Source organism: Sciurus carolinensis, chromosome 16 (genome assembly GCF_902686445.1).
Source record: "Sciurus carolinensis chromosome 16, mSciCar1.2, whole genome shotgun sequence".
NCBI lineage: Eukaryota > Metazoa > Chordata > Mammalia > Rodentia > Sciuridae > Sciurus > Sciurus carolinensis.
In genome coordinates, this window is record NC_062228.1 from 15,494,625 (window position 1) to 15,512,417 (window position 17,793).

Here is a 17,793-nt window from a genome sequence, read left to right on the forward strand (position 1 = left end):
ATGGTCAAATTTGAACTTCTTTTTGACTTACTGGGTGTCATTATCTTATCACCCAAGGTCTTAAGCATCAAATTTAATTTCAAACTAAGGATGGCCAGAAAACTAGTAGTCCACGTTAACATCAACCCAGTTATGGGAATAACATACATCAATGTTCAGAACCTGAAGCCCAAGTCTTCCGGAGGTTGTTAAGATAAAGCTGAAGAGAGAAGAGCTGTTTTCTGGCAGAAACCAGAGGAACACCCTCCCACGATTCAGGAAAGCAAAATGAGCTCCTTGTTCCATAAAAACCACTCTTTTTGAGTAAAGCTGTTCATTTCAAGCCATGGCATAAGGTAGCATTGATTCTGCCTGGATGATTTAGATTCTTTGCAGGATTTATGTAGAACAAGCAGTTCTTGACTTCCCTTGCTTCTGTGCACAGTGGACTCCCCTGGGACTACAGGCTACTAGGTAATAAATAACCATGTTTCTTCTGATCCAGTGAAGGGGGCTCAGTCTTTGAGGACAGGACTGTTGTAGGACAGAAGGCTACTCACCCAGCAGGCAGAGCATCAGGAGCCTGGGCAGCTGTCAGAGGCTGCTGTGTCCCAGAAGTGCTGGGTTCCTCTCCTTCAGCAGGTGTGGCCGGAGCAGGGAGAGATGTCGTGTTGGGGTTTGGGGTCACACTCAAGGCTGGAGGAGATAGGGATGTCACACCAACAACAGAAGGTTCTTCAGGATCAGAGGCTGCAGTGGGTTCATCATTCACTGAAAACGCACAAACCAAACTTCAAAGGTCAATGAAGAAGAATTTTGTTTTCATTTAGTAGGTCTTTCATTTATTGTGCTAACAAAATATCTACACTATTACCCTAGGTGGATCAGGTCCAACAGCAAAAAGTTTTACAAAATGTAACTTTGAAAATACAGCTGGGCAAGGAGGTGCATGTGTGTAATCCCAGTGGCTTGGGAGGCTGAGGTAGGAGGATCTCGAGTTCAAAGCCAGCCTCAGTAATGGCAAGGCACTAAATTCAGTGAGACTCTGTCTCTAAATAAAATACAAAATAAGGCTGGGGATGTGGTTCAGTGGTCAAGTGCCTCCTAGTTCAATCCCCAGTACCCCCCCCCCCAAAAAAAAGAAAGAAAAGAAAAGATAGTAAGACCTGAAAGAAAAACTAGAGGATGAATCTGAAACAAATATGTTAAATACTTCCTTTAAAATAATTCTATTAGGTTTTCCTAACTTGCTATGGTTACATTCATTACAATAAAATAGTAGGAAAGATGAAGATAACAAGGAAGCATGTTGGCGGCAAATGGAGCAAAACCAAGACCAAGTTTACAGGGTCGCACCCTTTTCTTTAAATCTGCCATCGTCAGCTGGACACAGATGGCACCTCCCCTCAGAAAACTCCACACACGTGAAGAGACAGAAAACTCCCAATCATGGGTTTGTCTTTCAAAGGCTCCTGCTCAAAAGAGGAAGGTTTCTAGATGAAAAAGAAGGGGCTCAAAAGCTAAGGTCTTATTTCCCAGGTAGCAACCAGGCAAAGAAACAGAAGTGAAATAAGCCAGTTCCCAAATCTCATTATCTCACCATTTCTTCATGTCTTCAATGATCATTATGCATACAAGGCACTGCGATACTCTAACTCCACACGGATCAAACGAGGTTTCAAGGAATTACAAATGCAGAAGCCAGATGCAGAGAATTTTTTATATATGTAATTGCATGTATGTATGTTTTTATTAGAACTTCATGAGATAATCATCATCACCTTAATCATCATTTAGTATCATCTTTCTAATTCAGAAATTCATTTTGCAATTTCCCTAACAAAAGCTATCATTTCTTCTCAAACATTTCTTCTAACAGGGCATTCACTGCAGAACCAGTCCATTATTGAGCAGATGTACTTTCAAGAAAGTTTTTCTGATATTAAGCAGAATTCCACTAGCTGGTCTGAGTCTCTCAGCTCCAAAGCAATTCACAACGAGTATGTGAATTTTCTGTTTCTCATTAGTCGTCTTCTTCCAGTAAGAAGGCCTACTACTTCCTCAAGGTAGGACACATTTCCTTACCCTCTGACAGCTCCCCCACTGATATCTTTTGCCACCTCTCCTAAACAATGATATCAAGAACTGAAATATATATATATATATGTATATATATATATATGTATGTATATGAACTGAACATAATAAATCTGACACCTTCAGAATAGCAGGATCAGATTACCAATTTAAATGGGACTAGTTAATATTTACAGAACCCAGAGGTATATCCCAGGCAAGGAGTAAGGTACTTTGGATTATCCCATTTAAACCTCACACACAACTCCACAAATTAGGCAGCATCCTAGATAAGCCCCATCTTACATTGAGAAAACTAAGCACAGAAGAAGGAAATCACCTGCCAGGGTCATAGAACATCTAATTCCCACCCTGCTGTCTGCCTCCAAAGCTTAACCTCACTCACTACACTCTTACTTCTCTGCAGGTCCTTTAGTATGACTTATACTATGAAAACTCTGAACAATCCCTAGATTCTACTGGCCACCTGACCTGGGGGTCAGGTGGAACTGAAATGTCTTCACAGGACCTGATGCCACACCAGCTTGATCCTAACAAATGCAGAAGAGCTTGAGCTGGGACTGCCTCTGACTTATTCACTTGCTTTCTCCCCCATGTGAAGGTTAAATTAGGTTTAATAAATGAATAAATCTTGTGCAATTAACGTTTCCCCAACATAAATGCAATGCTTCATATTTACATTCCTTATTCTAGTTCAGCCAAGCTAGTAACACACAACAGATGGCCATTCTCTTTAAGCAAATATATACATTTTACTCAATTCCAACTTCTAAAAAAAGATCCCATCATGGCTTTTTTCACAGCTAGATAAATTCATTCACAAATTTATAAGGAAAGCTAAGTATGGTATGCATGAGTAGCCTTGAAACGTCTAAAGGAGAGGAAAGAGAGTTATGTGGGGGGGGGGGTTGTTTTCTAAAGTTCTGAAACATCATCAAACTGCAACAATTAATACACTATATGGATGCATGAGTAGGCAGACACCAATTAAATAAATAAGAAAGCTCAGAACTAGACTTTTGAAATAATTCAATGGAGTTTGCAAAATAGTCATATTCTAATTCTATCATGCCATCTTCATTTGTTGGCTGGGATCCTTCCAAAAAAGGAACTTCCTTTCAACAACTCTCGGGCAACCTTGAGGTTCAGTTTGTGAAGGAAAATCCAGGACAAATGCTTGATTCTTTCCTTTCGTTTACCAGTCTTCAGAATGATGAGTTGATTTCCTTGCACTGTTTATTTAAATGCTGAAGTTTTGCTTTGTTTAAAAAATCATTATGAAGTTCTAGATTTCAACATTTAAAGTATTTCAATCTATTACCATGATGTTCATTTTTTTTTTTTTTTTTTTTTGGGGTGCTGGGGATCGAACGCAGGGCCTTGTGCTTACAAGGCAAGCACTCTACCAACTGAGCTATCTCCCCAGCCCCCATGATGTTCATATTGACACTAAAAAATTGTCCCCATCTTTGGCTGTGATTAGTGGGGATGCAGAAAGGGGACAAACCTCAAGTTGGTTTCAAGTTCCATGGAAAAATTCTAAGATACCTATTAAGTGGGGAAATGCTGAACAGCATATGCATTTGTATGTGTGTGGGGGGGGTGATGCAGACACATCTACATAGTGTTATTTGTGTGGGTATGTGCATATATGTGCTTTTTCAAAGAAAATCTATGCATATGCTTGTTTTCAAAAAATAACTTTACAAGAGTCACAAGAAACACAACAGTGACTACCTCTGGGAAAAGTCACGATAAACACAACAGTGACTGAAGACTAGCAAAATAGGGGAAAACATTCTTTACACTGTGTAAGTTTCTATGCCTTTAAAGTTGTAATAATGTGTACTATTATTTTAAAATAATTATTATGAAATTGTTGGCCGGGGAGAGACAAAAGCAGAGCCCAGAGCATGCTAATGGAGGAGCACCTTTAATCAACACTATCTGGATCTATTTATGCAGCTGCAAACCTAGTTAGAAGGGCTCCCAGCAGGTCTGCATCTACCCACTGGCCTATCCAGGGGCCTTGGACTCACCAGAGTTGCTCAGTTGTTCAAGAGTTCTATGCCACACTTGAGTTCAGATTTGGAAATAAAGAAACATGAAAGCCAGATATCCTAACACTCATGAGCTTTTTCACCTATGTTGACACTCTTGTGCTGTATGTGTGTGAGTATGTGTGTGTGAGTGTGTGTGTGTGCCTTGGTATATAGTCATGCACCATATAAGAACATTCTGGTCAAAGATGGAGGCATATATTATAGTGGTCCCATATTATTATTCTGCCTACTAACATTGTAGCCATCTCAGTATGTAAGTACACTTTATGATGTCTACCCAATGATGACGTCGTAGACACATTTCTCTGACTGCATCCCATCCTTCAGCAACATGTGACTGCATATGCCCATTCTTAGAACTTGAGAGCTTTACCTCCAAGGTAAGTCCAACCCATCACAGCTTACAGCCAGAAGAATGTAGACACTGAGCTACTGGCCATCATCACCCTGGTAAGCAAGTGACAGGGCATACTCAAGCATGATGGGGCTTCAAATAGAGAAAAAACCTGGATTGTCACAGACAAGGAGCTACAATCTCACCATGCCTTGGAGAATCACTCTGTTCAATACAGTCAATGTTCTCTCACCTCTAATCCTAACCATTGATGTGCACCCCTCATCGGCCCCAAGACTGTACCCTTCTTCTTGGGAGTGAGGGCACATCTGCTTGCCTTCCCCTTTCCACCTCCTACAAACCTGCTCTACCTCTTAGCTCACATCAGCCCTCTTCCCTGGAGGCCCCTCCCCACCTCTGTGGCCCCAAGCAGTCATCCCCCTGTGCAGAGCCCACAGCCCCTGTGCTCTCAGATCCTCAGCCCACAGCCCCTGTGACATCTGTGCTTAGCTGAGGTGTGTTTTCTACTTCCGGAAAGAGATTATAGGGCAGAGGACTTATCTTACACCTTTTTACATTGTCCATCTCTTTAGCAAAATAGCATTTGATAAATATCTGTTCAACAAATACTTGTTCAATAAGCCTAATAACCTAGCAAAAGAAAGGTATTTGACATTGTGAGACACTTATCATTTGCAACACAGGTTCTTGAAAGAAAAATTGGGGGGATAATATTACATATATAGAAGTTGAAAATCTGGCATGCCTGTCACTCAATTTCCCCTAATAATACTATCTTATATAACCATGGCACATGTCAAAACAAAAACAGAAAAATTCAATTAGTACTTTTTTTTTTTTTTTTTTTTGCTGTGCTGGGGATCGAACCCAGGGCCCTGTGCTTGCAAGGCAAGCACTTTACCAACTGAGCTATCTCCCCAGCCCACATTATTATTATTAACTAGACTCCAGACTTCATTTGGATTTTGCCAGCTTTCCTAATAGGGTCCTTTTTCTGATCTAGGATCCATCCAGCTCAGGATCATCCCTGGCCATTAACAAGCACACTTCTATTAGCTCATGTATCCTCCAGCCTCAGGAAGAAGATATTATGCCCATTTCACTAAGGACACAACTGAGGTGCCTGGAGGGACCACTCAGAGATGCCATGCAGTCAGCAAGCAGCAGAACCAGGTTCCCCCCCAGAGCACCATGAGGTAAAAATAGTGGAGAAGGGGACATGAAGCTGGCCTAGACGGCGTTCCTGCACGGGAAGGAAATCTGGGCACCCAGGGTAGCTGGGGTAGTAGGTGAAAAGGCAGTTGAACGGCTTCTGGTTTCTGCAACTGTGGGTGTTTCCCAAGCTCCCTCTGCGATGCTGGCTAAACACTCACTTTATGAATCACATATTCACTCAGAACTGAGACTCGCTCTGGTCACTGTTAGCCAAAAGAGAAGATTGGGAATTGGAAATTCTTTTTCTTAATTCTGGGTACGCTGCCAGCTCGATGCGCATTCCTGGATGTTCAGGTGGGGGAGTAGAGCACAGGCTCATGGTGCACACACGTGGGTCTCCTCGGTCCCCACACTTGGATACAAAGGGGCGACTGCCAACAACAAAGGCTCATTCAGAAGATAAGCTCCCACCATGATCCACAGGAATGCAGCCAGCATCGTTCACCATGACACACAATCAACTGCACTTCCAATGCAGAAGGCTAATTCAGTTCTGCAGGAGAGCAACCAAAACTAGAAAGAGATTTCATCATTAATTAGCATGGCCCAGGATGGTAAGGCTTATACAGAACACAAGGAAAAGGGCTGGGGTTGTGGCTCAGTGGTAGAGTGCTCGCCTAGCACGTGCGAGGAACTGAGTTCAATACTCAACACTGCATATAAATAAATAAATACATATATACATAATACATATATACATAAATGAATAAATAAAAATAAAGATCCATCGACAACTAAAAAAATATTAAAAAGAAAAGTTACGAGGGGGGAAAAAAGGAAAAATATTTAAAAATGGACAAAGTCACACCCTAGTAACTGACTGATGGGAAGATTAAATCCTTCCTGGGTTTTCAGGCATGTTAGTGCACGCTTGTAATCCCAGCAGCTCAGAAGGCTGAGGCAAAAGGATCACAAGTTCAAGGCCAGCCTCAAAAACTTTGTGAGACCCCCATCTCAAAATAAATTTTTCTTTTAAAAAGGCGGTGGAAGTGTAGCTCAGTGGTAGAGGATCCCTAGGTTCAATCCCCAGTACCATGCCAAAAAAAAAAAAAATTCCCTCCCTGGTTAACATATAGATTAATGCAATTCCCATTTACACTTCAGGAAGCTTCTAAGAATTCAAGGTCTTAAAAGTCTGAAATTTGTTTTGAAAATCTATCAAAAAGAAAAAGTAATAAGGCAGATTTAGCCCTCCCAGACATTGACAAACCACATTATAGTACATCAATAATCAAAATCATATGGGACTTGCTCAAAAACAAGAAATGAAGAAATTCTCACTGTATATAAGAATGTGATATGCAATAAACACTAAGTAAAATCACAGTGGAAAAAAAACTGATTATTATCTTGTGATAATAGGATTCCAATACAGAGAATAATTAATTTAGGGTTAGGTATGTAGTTCAATGGTAGAGTGCTTGCCTAGCATGCACAATTCCTGAGTTTAGTCCCCAGTATCGAATAAAGAAAAGGAGGAATGAAAGAAAGGGAGGAGAGGAGAGGAGAGAAGAGGGGAGGGGAAGGGAAGGGAAGAGAATGGAAAGAAATGCAGTGAGGGTAAACCATGAGTTACCCCTAGCAAAAATGACAAGTCAATATTTACAAAGTTGCAGGAAAAAATAAACCTCATATATCATTTTACAAAAAATATTATACTGCTTTGGATATATAAAAATGATCCTCTTGGAAGAAAATACAATGCATAGTAGTTCTCATTTTTAAAAATTCATATCCTTTGACTCAAGAATTTCACTCAAGGGCTGGGTACACTGACTCCTTCCTGTAGTCTAGCTACTAGGGAGACTGAGACAGGGGGATGCTTGAGTCCAGGAGTTCAAGGCCAGCCTGGGCAACACAGTGAGGCTCTGTCTCTACAAAATAAATAAATAAATTTCATGCAAGAAGAAACAAGACTGTATGCAGAGATGTTTACAGTAGAATTTTCGTTTTACAACAGGAAAATACACAAGATTTGAGGAATAGTTAAGTGAATTATGGCAAATCAACTGTGAAAAGAGGTCACTTTTTTAAAAAGTAAACAAGAAGACCACATAGATAAAAGGAGTATGTTTAAAAAATAACATAATGAATAAAAACATATATCCATGCTGCATAGCCATCACTGTAGGAAATTATTCACAAAGATAAACTAACTCCACGTGCCAGGCACCAGGCCAAACGCTCTACATGTTTTATATTGTTTATTCCTTATAACAACTTAAAAGATATGTAGTCTTGCCCTAACTTTAAAAATTAGACCTCTTACACATACTGCACCTGAGGAGACAGGATCCAACTGCAGCCAGTGTGACCTACATGCATGGAAATTACATTTAAGGCAGAAGTAAAAGATTTCATTTTGGGGGGTAAAATTTTCAGTAAAATATTAGAAAATAAATCATTCCACATAAGTCTCAACGAAGTGCTATCCCATTAGTCTATTTCTCAATTCTACCACTTCTAAAACTTAGAAATATTATGTTTACATAGACAGGCTGTCATTCACTCTCATCTTATTAAAATGGATACTTTACAGTTGTGACAACATGAAAAAACCACCTGGAACTCAGCTCTGGTTTTGCACCAAATGTCTTTTTCATGCGTAACTACAGCACACAGCCCAAAAGGCCTGTTAAAGACATAGCCTATGTCTGTGAGCACTTTCAGGAGGCATGGCTGGCCACCTCCACCTCTCAGAACTGGTCCTCACAGGCCTACCAGCAGCACACTGAGCGATAAAAACATCCTCATGTGCACCCTCAAACCCCCTTCTGTCCTGCACTATCTAAGAAAGGAGCTTCTGCCTGCTCCCCACAGGAAAGAGATGATCTTCATACACCCTTTGGATATACATGAAGGAGCCTTTCAAGTCCAAGCTGCCTATCAGGTAAAGGTGAACCATCACCAAGCCAGAAAGGGGACAGGCAGAAGCCAAGGCCTTAGTATCCTAGAGGGCAGAAAGCCCTGAAGTACAACTACTGCCCTTCACAGATGGTTGTAGGACCAGCTGGGGCATTCACATACACCACCCAAACACATTTCCAAGGCAGTGTGAGCTAGAGACATGTGGCTTTCTGAGGACATGGCTGGGCACCTGACTTGTCTACTAGAACACAATGTTCCTGGATATAAGAACAAACAGCAAAGGTACCTAAAAATAAAAGTAGGGGAAATAAAGGAGAATGACTCAAAGACCATCACCATATAAAGTCTGGCTACCAACAGTTTTTGTAAGAAAAGCAGAGGAAACCACTATTACAAACATGTAGACCCCTGGAAGGATAAAGCGGTTGGCATCTCAGCAATTACACCTGGGAACTGCTTCCAAAAAGCTAGTTCCCTTTCTCCATTTGTAAACGCTGGCTCTCCTCCATGAGCAACTTATTTTTCTAAGAGTAGCACATCTACTGGTGCTTGTGAAGCTACACACGGTTCTCAACATCACAGTCTATCTAGAGCCGCCACGTCACAGTCACCTTCACGCAGATGGGAAGGTTCTAGCAAATGGATACAGTGGTCCACACAGGAGAGCCAGGCAGGCTGAGATGGGAGCTGCTGGGCTCTTCATCTGCAGCTCATTCTCATCCCCAAGACCCCACAGTGAACTCGATTCCTTCAGGCAAGTCCCACACTCCAAGAAGGAAGTCAGGCCACTGTGTTCAAAGTCAGTCTTGCTGGACACAGGCCACTCCACCCTGTCAGTCCCTTACAGATAATGAGATAACCAGGCAACATAAGCTACCAGAGGGACTCTGAACCCCACAGAGTGCTGCTGAAGAACTGAAAGTTCTTACCAAGTGACAAGTAGATTTCTTCTACTCAGGAAGTTTGTCACACATAGGTCAGTAACCAGGCCAAGATAATGCATATGTGGCAAAACCATGCAGCTCTGGGTCTCTCTAGTCCTTCATATTACACTTCTGCCATCACCAACATGCAACTACAAAATAATTTCAGTGTCACTTACCAGTTAAAACACCTGCATTCCCCTGACTATGCCTTATGGAAATAAATGTTCATGACTCTTCCCATCTGCCCCAATTTAGATAAAAGACCAACGTACCAGTGGTTGCTAAAGATTTGACCATCTTCAAGAAGTGTAGAAAAATGAATATTTTTTTCTTTTCCTTTCTGATACTGTCCTGATGTGACACACATAAGCAGAACAAAAAATGATTTGTTTGGAAAGAGGTCCTTCCTTTCCCACTTACATAGAAGCAGAGCCAAGTTCTATTTGTGTGTGGATAGGACTAACTGTCTTCTCAAATGGGCCCTGCGGGAGTGGGGACGCACGCTCCTCAGGGGTAATCTGGCTTCACAGCAGTCAGTCTGTGCCCAGCCCCTCCACAGTGCCACCATCTTCTCCAACTCAGCTCTCAGCAACAAACTTAGTTTTCTCTTTTCCCCTAGTCTGACAATTTCCTTACCTTAAGGAATTCTTTTTAATGTGTTATGTGTAAATAAAATATCTTCCCCCAAAGAAATCCAACATTGGTAAAAAATGAACAGAAAAACAATTTTTTATTTCCAAACAAAGGATTATTTCAAACAGGCACAATACTATGGAGAATAACTGTATGCCCAGAATTAGCCAGAGATCAAAGAAGGTGGGCCAATGGAAAGACTGACGGACTCAAACTCCCTTCGGTACTGAAGTCTTCTCGCACCCTCCCTATATTCTGACACATCAGGCAGAGTTCCAAGTCCACGACAGAACAGGTAAGAGCACAGTGCTCTCGTCCAGGCTGGCATGCTGTGCCATCACTCACCTGTGCCATTGGCCAGGCCACTGTGGCTTGGGTTCTTGATGGGCTGGCGGTGTCGGTTCCTAGTACCAGGGCTTTGCTCACCGGCTGTTGTGGTTGTTCTGGCTGAACCGCCTGAATGTCTGTGTGTCCTAGGGGTTCAAAGTGTAAAGCAGACAGACATAAGGCATGATGAAGAAGAAGGAAGCATGTCCTCCCTAAACCAGCGTCCTCCCTCTTTTGCTATTTATTGGAAACAGGACCTTCAACAGCCCCTCGAGTTTTCAACTCAATAGAAGCTAGCTCTGAACAGAGACCCAGGGAAGCCTCCTTCTTGGTAGAAGCCCAGGAGGCTGCTTTGTGTAAACTTTTCCACTTGAAGTAAACAAATCCGGAGTGAATTACCCCCACATCTGAAATAACCGGCAAAATAGCCTGTGACCATCTCACTATTTTTATTGGGCTGAAATGTTAGAAATAAACAAGAATCACTGGACAGGCAGCAGATGAAATATTTTTTTCCCATTAGGCAAAAGGAGCCCAAACTTCTTCAAATCAATTTTCTGTATAGCTAGAAAGATGACTCCCTTGGAAACAGAAGTCAAGAGGTGTTAAACAACTTTAGTCAATGTGTCTGGTGACGTGTTTTACCTAGAAACGATGACTCAACAGCCCATCCAAGTGAGAACCAATGCAGAAATGACCTGATCACAAAGAAATGGTGGCATCTAGCAGAAGAAAGCCTATCTGACACCTTCAGAGCACTCAGGCTCATTGCAGAGTGTGGGCTTGGGATCCTTGTGTAAGCTGCCTTCACTCACTCAGCGATGTCTATGCCTCCCTGTTCTTCAGTTCAGTCGCTGCACCAAAGGACATTATTCCACTACTGAGAAGTTATATACCACTTTGCAACAGTGATATGGTTTAAACAATATCCAGTGAAGAAAAGGCCACTGCTTTCCAGGCAGAGAAAGAGACCCAGAGAACAACTTAAACTACATGACGTGAAGCAGTAAGATAACTATAAACAATAAAATAATGATGACCTCAGAAATACACACTATTCATTGAGCTGTAACATTACATGCCAGTGCTGTGCACTTTACACATATGACCTCATTTAGCAAGGACACTCTGAGGGAAGTTTAATGCTATCATCATTTTACAGATAAGAAAACAGACACACTCAAAAAAGTTCTACACAGCTGGGGAGATAGCTCAGTCGGTAGAGTGCTTGCCTTGCAAGCACGAGGCCCTGGGTTCGATTCCCAGTACTGCAAAAAAAAAAAAAAAAAGTTCTACAGCAAGTAAGCCACAGAAGACAGATTCAAGTTCAGGTAGTGTGACTTTAAGGGTCCACACTCTGGTTAAAGGATGTAGTGGGCCCTGGACTTAGGCTGAACTCCTATAGATTATTCTTTCACTGGTCACTTGGTCAATGGCAACACTAAGACTTGCAACAGAAAGTTCCCTGTTGGGAGCCACACCCACAAGGGCATCCCTCCTGGTGAGGGCCTCTAGTCCAGAGTGTTGGGACAAGCCTGCAGCATCAGACTTTTCAGACAAGAGACGCAGAAACCAAAATGTTAACAGTGATAATCTTTAAATGCTGCAGAACTGGATGCTTTGATTTTGCCTTTTGTGCTCTTCTGGATTTTTCCAGTTTCCTTCATTGAGCCTGTATACTTTTGAGTAAGGAAAAAAGAAAACAAACTTAAAATCAAACAAACAAAAACAATTTTTCTTGGGTCAAGAAAAGCCAACTCCCAGCAACTCTGGAATCCTTTGTACCTCAAGACCACGTGGCAGTTAAAAATGGAGAGAGGGTACAAATGAACTATGGAAATAAAGATTCAGTTTGGACTCTCTTTTCCATCTTATTTTACCCTGAGCTAATTTCATAAATCAGAAGCTGTCAACCATACCTCAGTCAAAGAAAAATATTTCAAAGTCCCCACTTCAAGGGAAGAAACGTTGGTATTAAGCACTTTACCACAACTCCTCATCGAAAGCAGAATGAGCACCAACTAGTTCCAAGGGAAAGGCGGTCTCCAGCAGCTGGCCAACATGTGTCTATGTGTATGTATTGAGGGCAGAGAGCTTGCAAGAGATAAAATTGGTTAATACGAGGCTTATTTCAGCCCCGAATCCCCTTACAAAGGCAAAAATGGCCTCTCTGACTTGGAGCTAAGGCCACAAGAGAGGCTGCATCCCTCAAGGAGCAGCAGTCACGAGGGCAGTACGCAAATGCAACATCCATCTTGTCAGACGCATGGGCTCTACAAGTCCACGACTGCTTCCAGTGGCCAGGGCTCCTGTCCCTCTGCAGAGCAGCTGGGCAGGACGACAGGGCGAGTCCCAGTACTCTCCTGGCTCCTCCCTCCCTTCCGCGAAAGGGCATGCGGTCAGAGTTGAGAGAATACTTTCAGAAATGTTTAACCACTAATGATAGCAGCTTACCCTGAATGACAGGCTGGAGCAGGGCCGGGCCGAGCCCGTGGAGCAGGGGCAGCTGGGACCACTTTGCGTGAATTGCTGCCTCCCTGCCCGCCCCCACAGCCACACAGGCCACACACGCCACACACACAGTCTTTCCTGACTCTCTCCTTGCCCTAAATCTGGAGTTTCCAGTTTCTTGCTCTCATACTACCTTTCAAACAGGACACTGGGAAGGAAGGGAAGCCTCGACAGTTGAGGCCAATCTCTTCGGCAGTTCCCTCTCTTGGGACTCACTCAACCCTTGAAAGATGCGATTGTGTCGTGATTAAACACTGGCCCACATGCTGAAACCACACACCAGAGGCCAAAATAGCACTAGGACAAACTTGGGGCGATGGGGTGGAGATGAGCTGGCCTCCACCACAGACAGTCTGGCTTCAGCTCTGCCAATGACTTCAACCTTGGCCTGATCCCCCTCGACATTTTGGGGGCAGGGAGGAGTTCCGCAGCCCCCGGCAGTCAGCAGAGGGCCAACTGGCTGTGCCAGCCAGGCCAAACTCAACAAATGGTTTCAAGTCACCTAGATACAGAAAGTCAGCTCTCTCTACAGCATGTCCTTCCCAGAATGCTGCTATGTCCTTACCTAAGTTCCTCCCTCAGGAACCGAAGCCACCAAGGAGCACCCATCAGGACCAGGGCTCTGGGGATTCTTTCTCCACACTCCTCAAAGCTGTGCTGATGCAGATAAAGTCCCAGGAGTGGGCTCTAGGTTGTCCCTTTTGACGTTTAAGCTTTGACGTCACAGCACCAGCCTCAGTCCTCACCTACGCCCCGACAACTTAAGTCTTGCATGCCTTGGGACATGGTTGCCTTGCCCTTCACGAAGGCCACTGGATTTGTATTCAATGATTATTTTCTGAGCGCCAGGCCCAGTTCTAGAGCTAGCAACAAAGCAGAAAAAGTCCCTGACCCCAAGGAGCTTAAGCGCCTTAGTGGAAATGCAATAATTTGTGATTTTGCTCACGATTTCCATCATACCATAAAATGCTGGTATGCGGGAACCTCCTGGCTAGTGAGCGAGCCCAGCTGACTATTTGGCGTGGCCACCTCAATGCCACATGGTCAACCATATGCAATAATTTATAGAAAGTAATTAAATAAAGCAAAAGCTTTATTTTTATTGGTCTAAAAAAAGGAAGACTTATTTCACAATAATAAGAGACTTAATACTACTGAATTGCACATTTTAAAATGGTTAAGATGGTAAACTTCATTATGTGCTTTTTACCATAATTTGAGGAAAAAAGAAAAGGAAGCCAAGCTTAGCCTTAGTAAAGTAAGGGAAAACAAAGTAAAAAGTCTGAATAAGTAATGGTTCCCAAGCCAGAAAACAATTTTTTTTTTTTCAAAATTAAAAAGTAGGGGGGACTGCTGGGGCGCCGTGGGGAGGCGGGCCGGGGGGCGGCGGGGCGCGAGCCGAGCACAGCGGACCTCCCTTTTTCTGCTCCCCTCTAGCGTCATCTCGGCCTCTTCTCTAGTCTAAACCCTGCCCGTGGGCTAGGTAGGAAACATGAGCGGCAACAACTTGGATGCGAACGATGAGTTTGATGAGCAGTTGCGAATGCAAGAATTGTACGGAGACACCAAGGACGATGACACCCAGAATGATCCCAGCGGAGAACCTGATTCTTTTGGGCAGCAGCCGGCTGACACCCCCTATGAGTGGGACCTGGACAAGAAGGCTTGGTTCCCCAAGATCACCGAAGATTTCATTGCTACCTATCAGGCTAATTATGGCTTCTCTAATGATGGTGCATCTAGTTCTACTGCAAATGTTCAAGATGCCAATACTAGGACTGTAGAGGAACCACCACAAAGAAAAACCCCTGAACCTGCTGATCCTAAAAAGAAGGGAGAAAAAAGAAAGGCTGAATCAGGATGGTTTCATGTTGAAGAAGACAGAAATACAAACGTATATGTGTCTGGTTTGCCTCCTGACATTACAGTGGATGAATTTATACAGCTTGTGTCCAAGTTTGGTATTATTATGAGGGATCCTCAGACGGAAGAATTTAAGGTCAAACTTTACAAAGATAATCAAGGAAATCTTAAAGGAGATGGACTTTGCTGTTACTTGAAGAGGGAATCTGTGGAACTTGCATTAAAACTTTTGGATGAAGACGAAATTAGAGGCTACAAATTACATGTCGAGGTAGCAAAATTTCAGCTGAAGGGGGAATATGATGCCTCAAAGAAGAAGAAGAAGTGCAAGGACTATAAGAAGAAGCTGTCTCTGCAACAGAAGCAGTTGGATTGGAGACCTGAGAGGAGGGCTGGGCCATCCCGGATGCGCCATGAGCGAGTTGTCATCATCAAAAATATGTTTCACCCTATGGATTTTGAGGATGATCCATTGGTGCTGAATGAGATCAGAGAAGATCTTCGAGTAGAGTGTTCAAAGTTTGGACAAATTAGGAAGCTCCTTCTCTTTGATAGACACCCAGATGGTGTGGCCTCTGTGTCCTTTAGGGATCCAGAGGAAGCTGATCATTGTATTCAGACCCTTGATGGAAGGTGGTTTGGTGGTCGTCAGATCACCGCCCAAGCATGGGATGGGACTACAGATTATCAGGTGGAGGAGACCTCAAGAGAAAGGGAGGAAAGGCTGAGAGGATGGGAGGCATTCCTCAATGCTCCTGAGGCCAACAGAGGCCTTCAGCGTTCAAATTCTGTCTGTGCTCCAGAAAGGGCAGGGCCTTCTAGAATAAGGCATTTTTCAGAGCACCCAAGCACATCTAAAATGAATGCCCAAGAAGCTGCAACTGGAGTGGCATTTGAAGAACCTATTGATGAGAAGAAGTTTGAAAAAACAGAAGCTGGGGAAGAAGTTGAAGAAGGTGCTTCTGGAAAAGATGCTAAAGAAGGTGGGCCTGAAGAAGAGATCAAAGAAGACTTCACTGAAAAAGAATCTGAAGAGAGTTGCCTTGAGAGAGAGTGTGAGGGAGGCTGCCCCAAGAGAGAATATGAAGAAGACTGCCCTGAAAAAGATGCCGAAGGGGATAGTCCTAAGAAGGAGTTGAAAGAGAATGGCCCTGAGCGAGAATCTAAAAAGAAGAAACTCAAACATGATTATGAAGAGAACGGCCTTGCAAAAGAGTCTGAAGATGACGACCCTGGAAAGGAGTCTGAAGAGGAGGGTAGCCCCAAAAAAGAATCTGGAGAGGATGACTCAGAGAGAGAATCTGATGAAGATGGTTCTGAAAAACAATCGGAAGAAGGCTCTGAAAAAGAATTTGAAGAAAATGGCCTTGAAAATGATTTTGATGAAGATGGCTCTGACAAGGAGTTTCCTGAAAACCTTCTTGACAAAGAGTTAGAAGAAAATGACACCGACAAATCCGAATTTGATGAAGGCTCTGAGAGAGTGTTAGATGATGAGGAAGGTTCTGAGAGAGAGTTTGATGAAGATTCTGATGAAAAGGAAGAAGAGGAAGATATGTATGAAAAGGTTTTTGATGATGAGTCTGATGAGAAAGAGGATGAAGAGTTTGCCAATGAAAAAGAGCGGGAAGATGCTATTGAAAAAGAAGATGATGATGATGCTGATGAAAAGCCTTTTGAAGACTCAGATGAAAAGGAAGACGAAGAAGATGCAGATCTAAAGGAAGATGAAGATGGAGATGAGAAGGTATTTGAAGATGGCAATTCCAACGAGAAGTTTGATGAGGAGGAGGGTTCCAACGAGAAGGTGTTTGACGATTCTGATGAGAGGGGGACTTGGGGAACATGAAGGAAGATGGGCTGTCCACAGGCAGCAGCTTTGTCCTTAGTAGTGATGATGATGATGACGATATTTAATCCCTTAAACTTGCTTTTTAGGGAGAGTCCTCCATCTCCATTTGCCTGTGCTTCAGGGTCATTACTAGTAGTGTTACATGAACATATGCGTAGTGATAGGATGCCATCCATTTAATTCATTGAAGTTTTTCCATTGTTACCTGTACCTAATTATTTTAAATATATGTTAATTGGCTGTTGAGTTAAAACTTCATAGTTAATAACGCAAGTATACTGGATACTTGTCCTTTTTGTCAGATTTGTTAAATGCATGCAAAATAATATTTTTAAAAGTATTCTGATTGATGTTTGTGATATTCAAAAATAAAAATAAGTTGATAATATACAGAAACTAAAAATTGTACTTGAGTTAAATTGCATCTTAAATTCATGCTATTGCTTTATTCATACAAAATCCCTTAGGAGTCTCCTTGTTTCCAGCTCACGTTACCACTTGTGGCCCCATTTCTCCTAAATCAGAACATGTTTCTAAACTCAGAAAACAAACGCCACTTTGGAGTTTACCCCTGACCAATCCTTGCAAGTTATCTGTTGTTTTCTTTTCTACCCATTTCCATCAAAATTGACCCTCAGATGTGCAAAAGTGAACTCCTGTGGTCCACAACTTCAACCATTGAAAATATAGGGAAGATTAGAATTCTTCCATGTACTGTTTCTTAGCCTCCTTGCACCCCTTTAGAAGTAGATTAATGAGGCTGCTCCCCAGAAAAATGTACGCATGCATACTATACAACTTCTGTACAGTTTGGGGAGGTTCATGAGTCCCTTGAAGATTAAGAACTTTGTCATGCATACTTCAGTTATTGTTTTTTTGTTTTTATTTTAGAATCCTGGTGCATAGTATTGTGTGAAGTTGTGTAGTTCCAATACAGTTGTGGGTCTTAATTGTGCTTTCCAAATTCAGTACTGATGACTTTACTAATGATGTAGCAGTAAGAAATTATTCTCATAAATTAGAAGCATTAAAATTAAAAAAAAAAAAAAAAAAAATTAAAAAGTAGAACCCAAACCTTGGGGGTGATTCAGAATTTGAGATCAA

The 17,793-nt window shown here is 42.5% G+C and overlaps 2 protein-coding genes across 3 annotated transcripts in view; one reads left to right on the top strand and one right to left on the bottom strand.

Moving 5' to 3' along the window:
- The window catches only part of Wwp2 (WW domain containing E3 ubiquitin protein ligase 2), a 133,248-nt gene that overhangs the window by 42,760 nt on the left and 72,695 nt on the right, over positions 1–17,793 (bottom strand). For both annotated transcript variants that reach the window (XM_047528031.1, XM_047528030.1), the window contains 2 exons: positions 10,482–10,609; positions 540–750 (listed from right to left, as the gene is read on the bottom strand). In XM_047528031.1, coding sequence (XP_047383987.1) covers positions 540–750; positions 10,482–10,609 — 339 coding nt within the window. The remainder of the gene's footprint in view (positions 1–539; positions 751–10,481; positions 10,610–17,793) is intronic.
- On the top strand, positions 14,346–17,072 carry LOC124966602 (HIV Tat-specific factor 1 homolog). Its single transcript, XM_047528032.1, has one exon. It carries the CDS (start codon positions 14,467–14,469, stop codon positions 16,684–16,686), a length of 2,220 nt encoding a protein of 739 aa, XP_047383988.1. The 5' UTR covers positions 14,346–14,466; the 3' UTR covers positions 16,687–17,072.

What these genes read in the sequence shown, in the direction of transcription:
- LOC124966602 (XM_047528032.1), top strand. Translation starts at nt 14,467, where the DNA reads ATGAGCGGCAACAACTTGGATGCGAACGATGAGTTTGATGAGCAGTTG.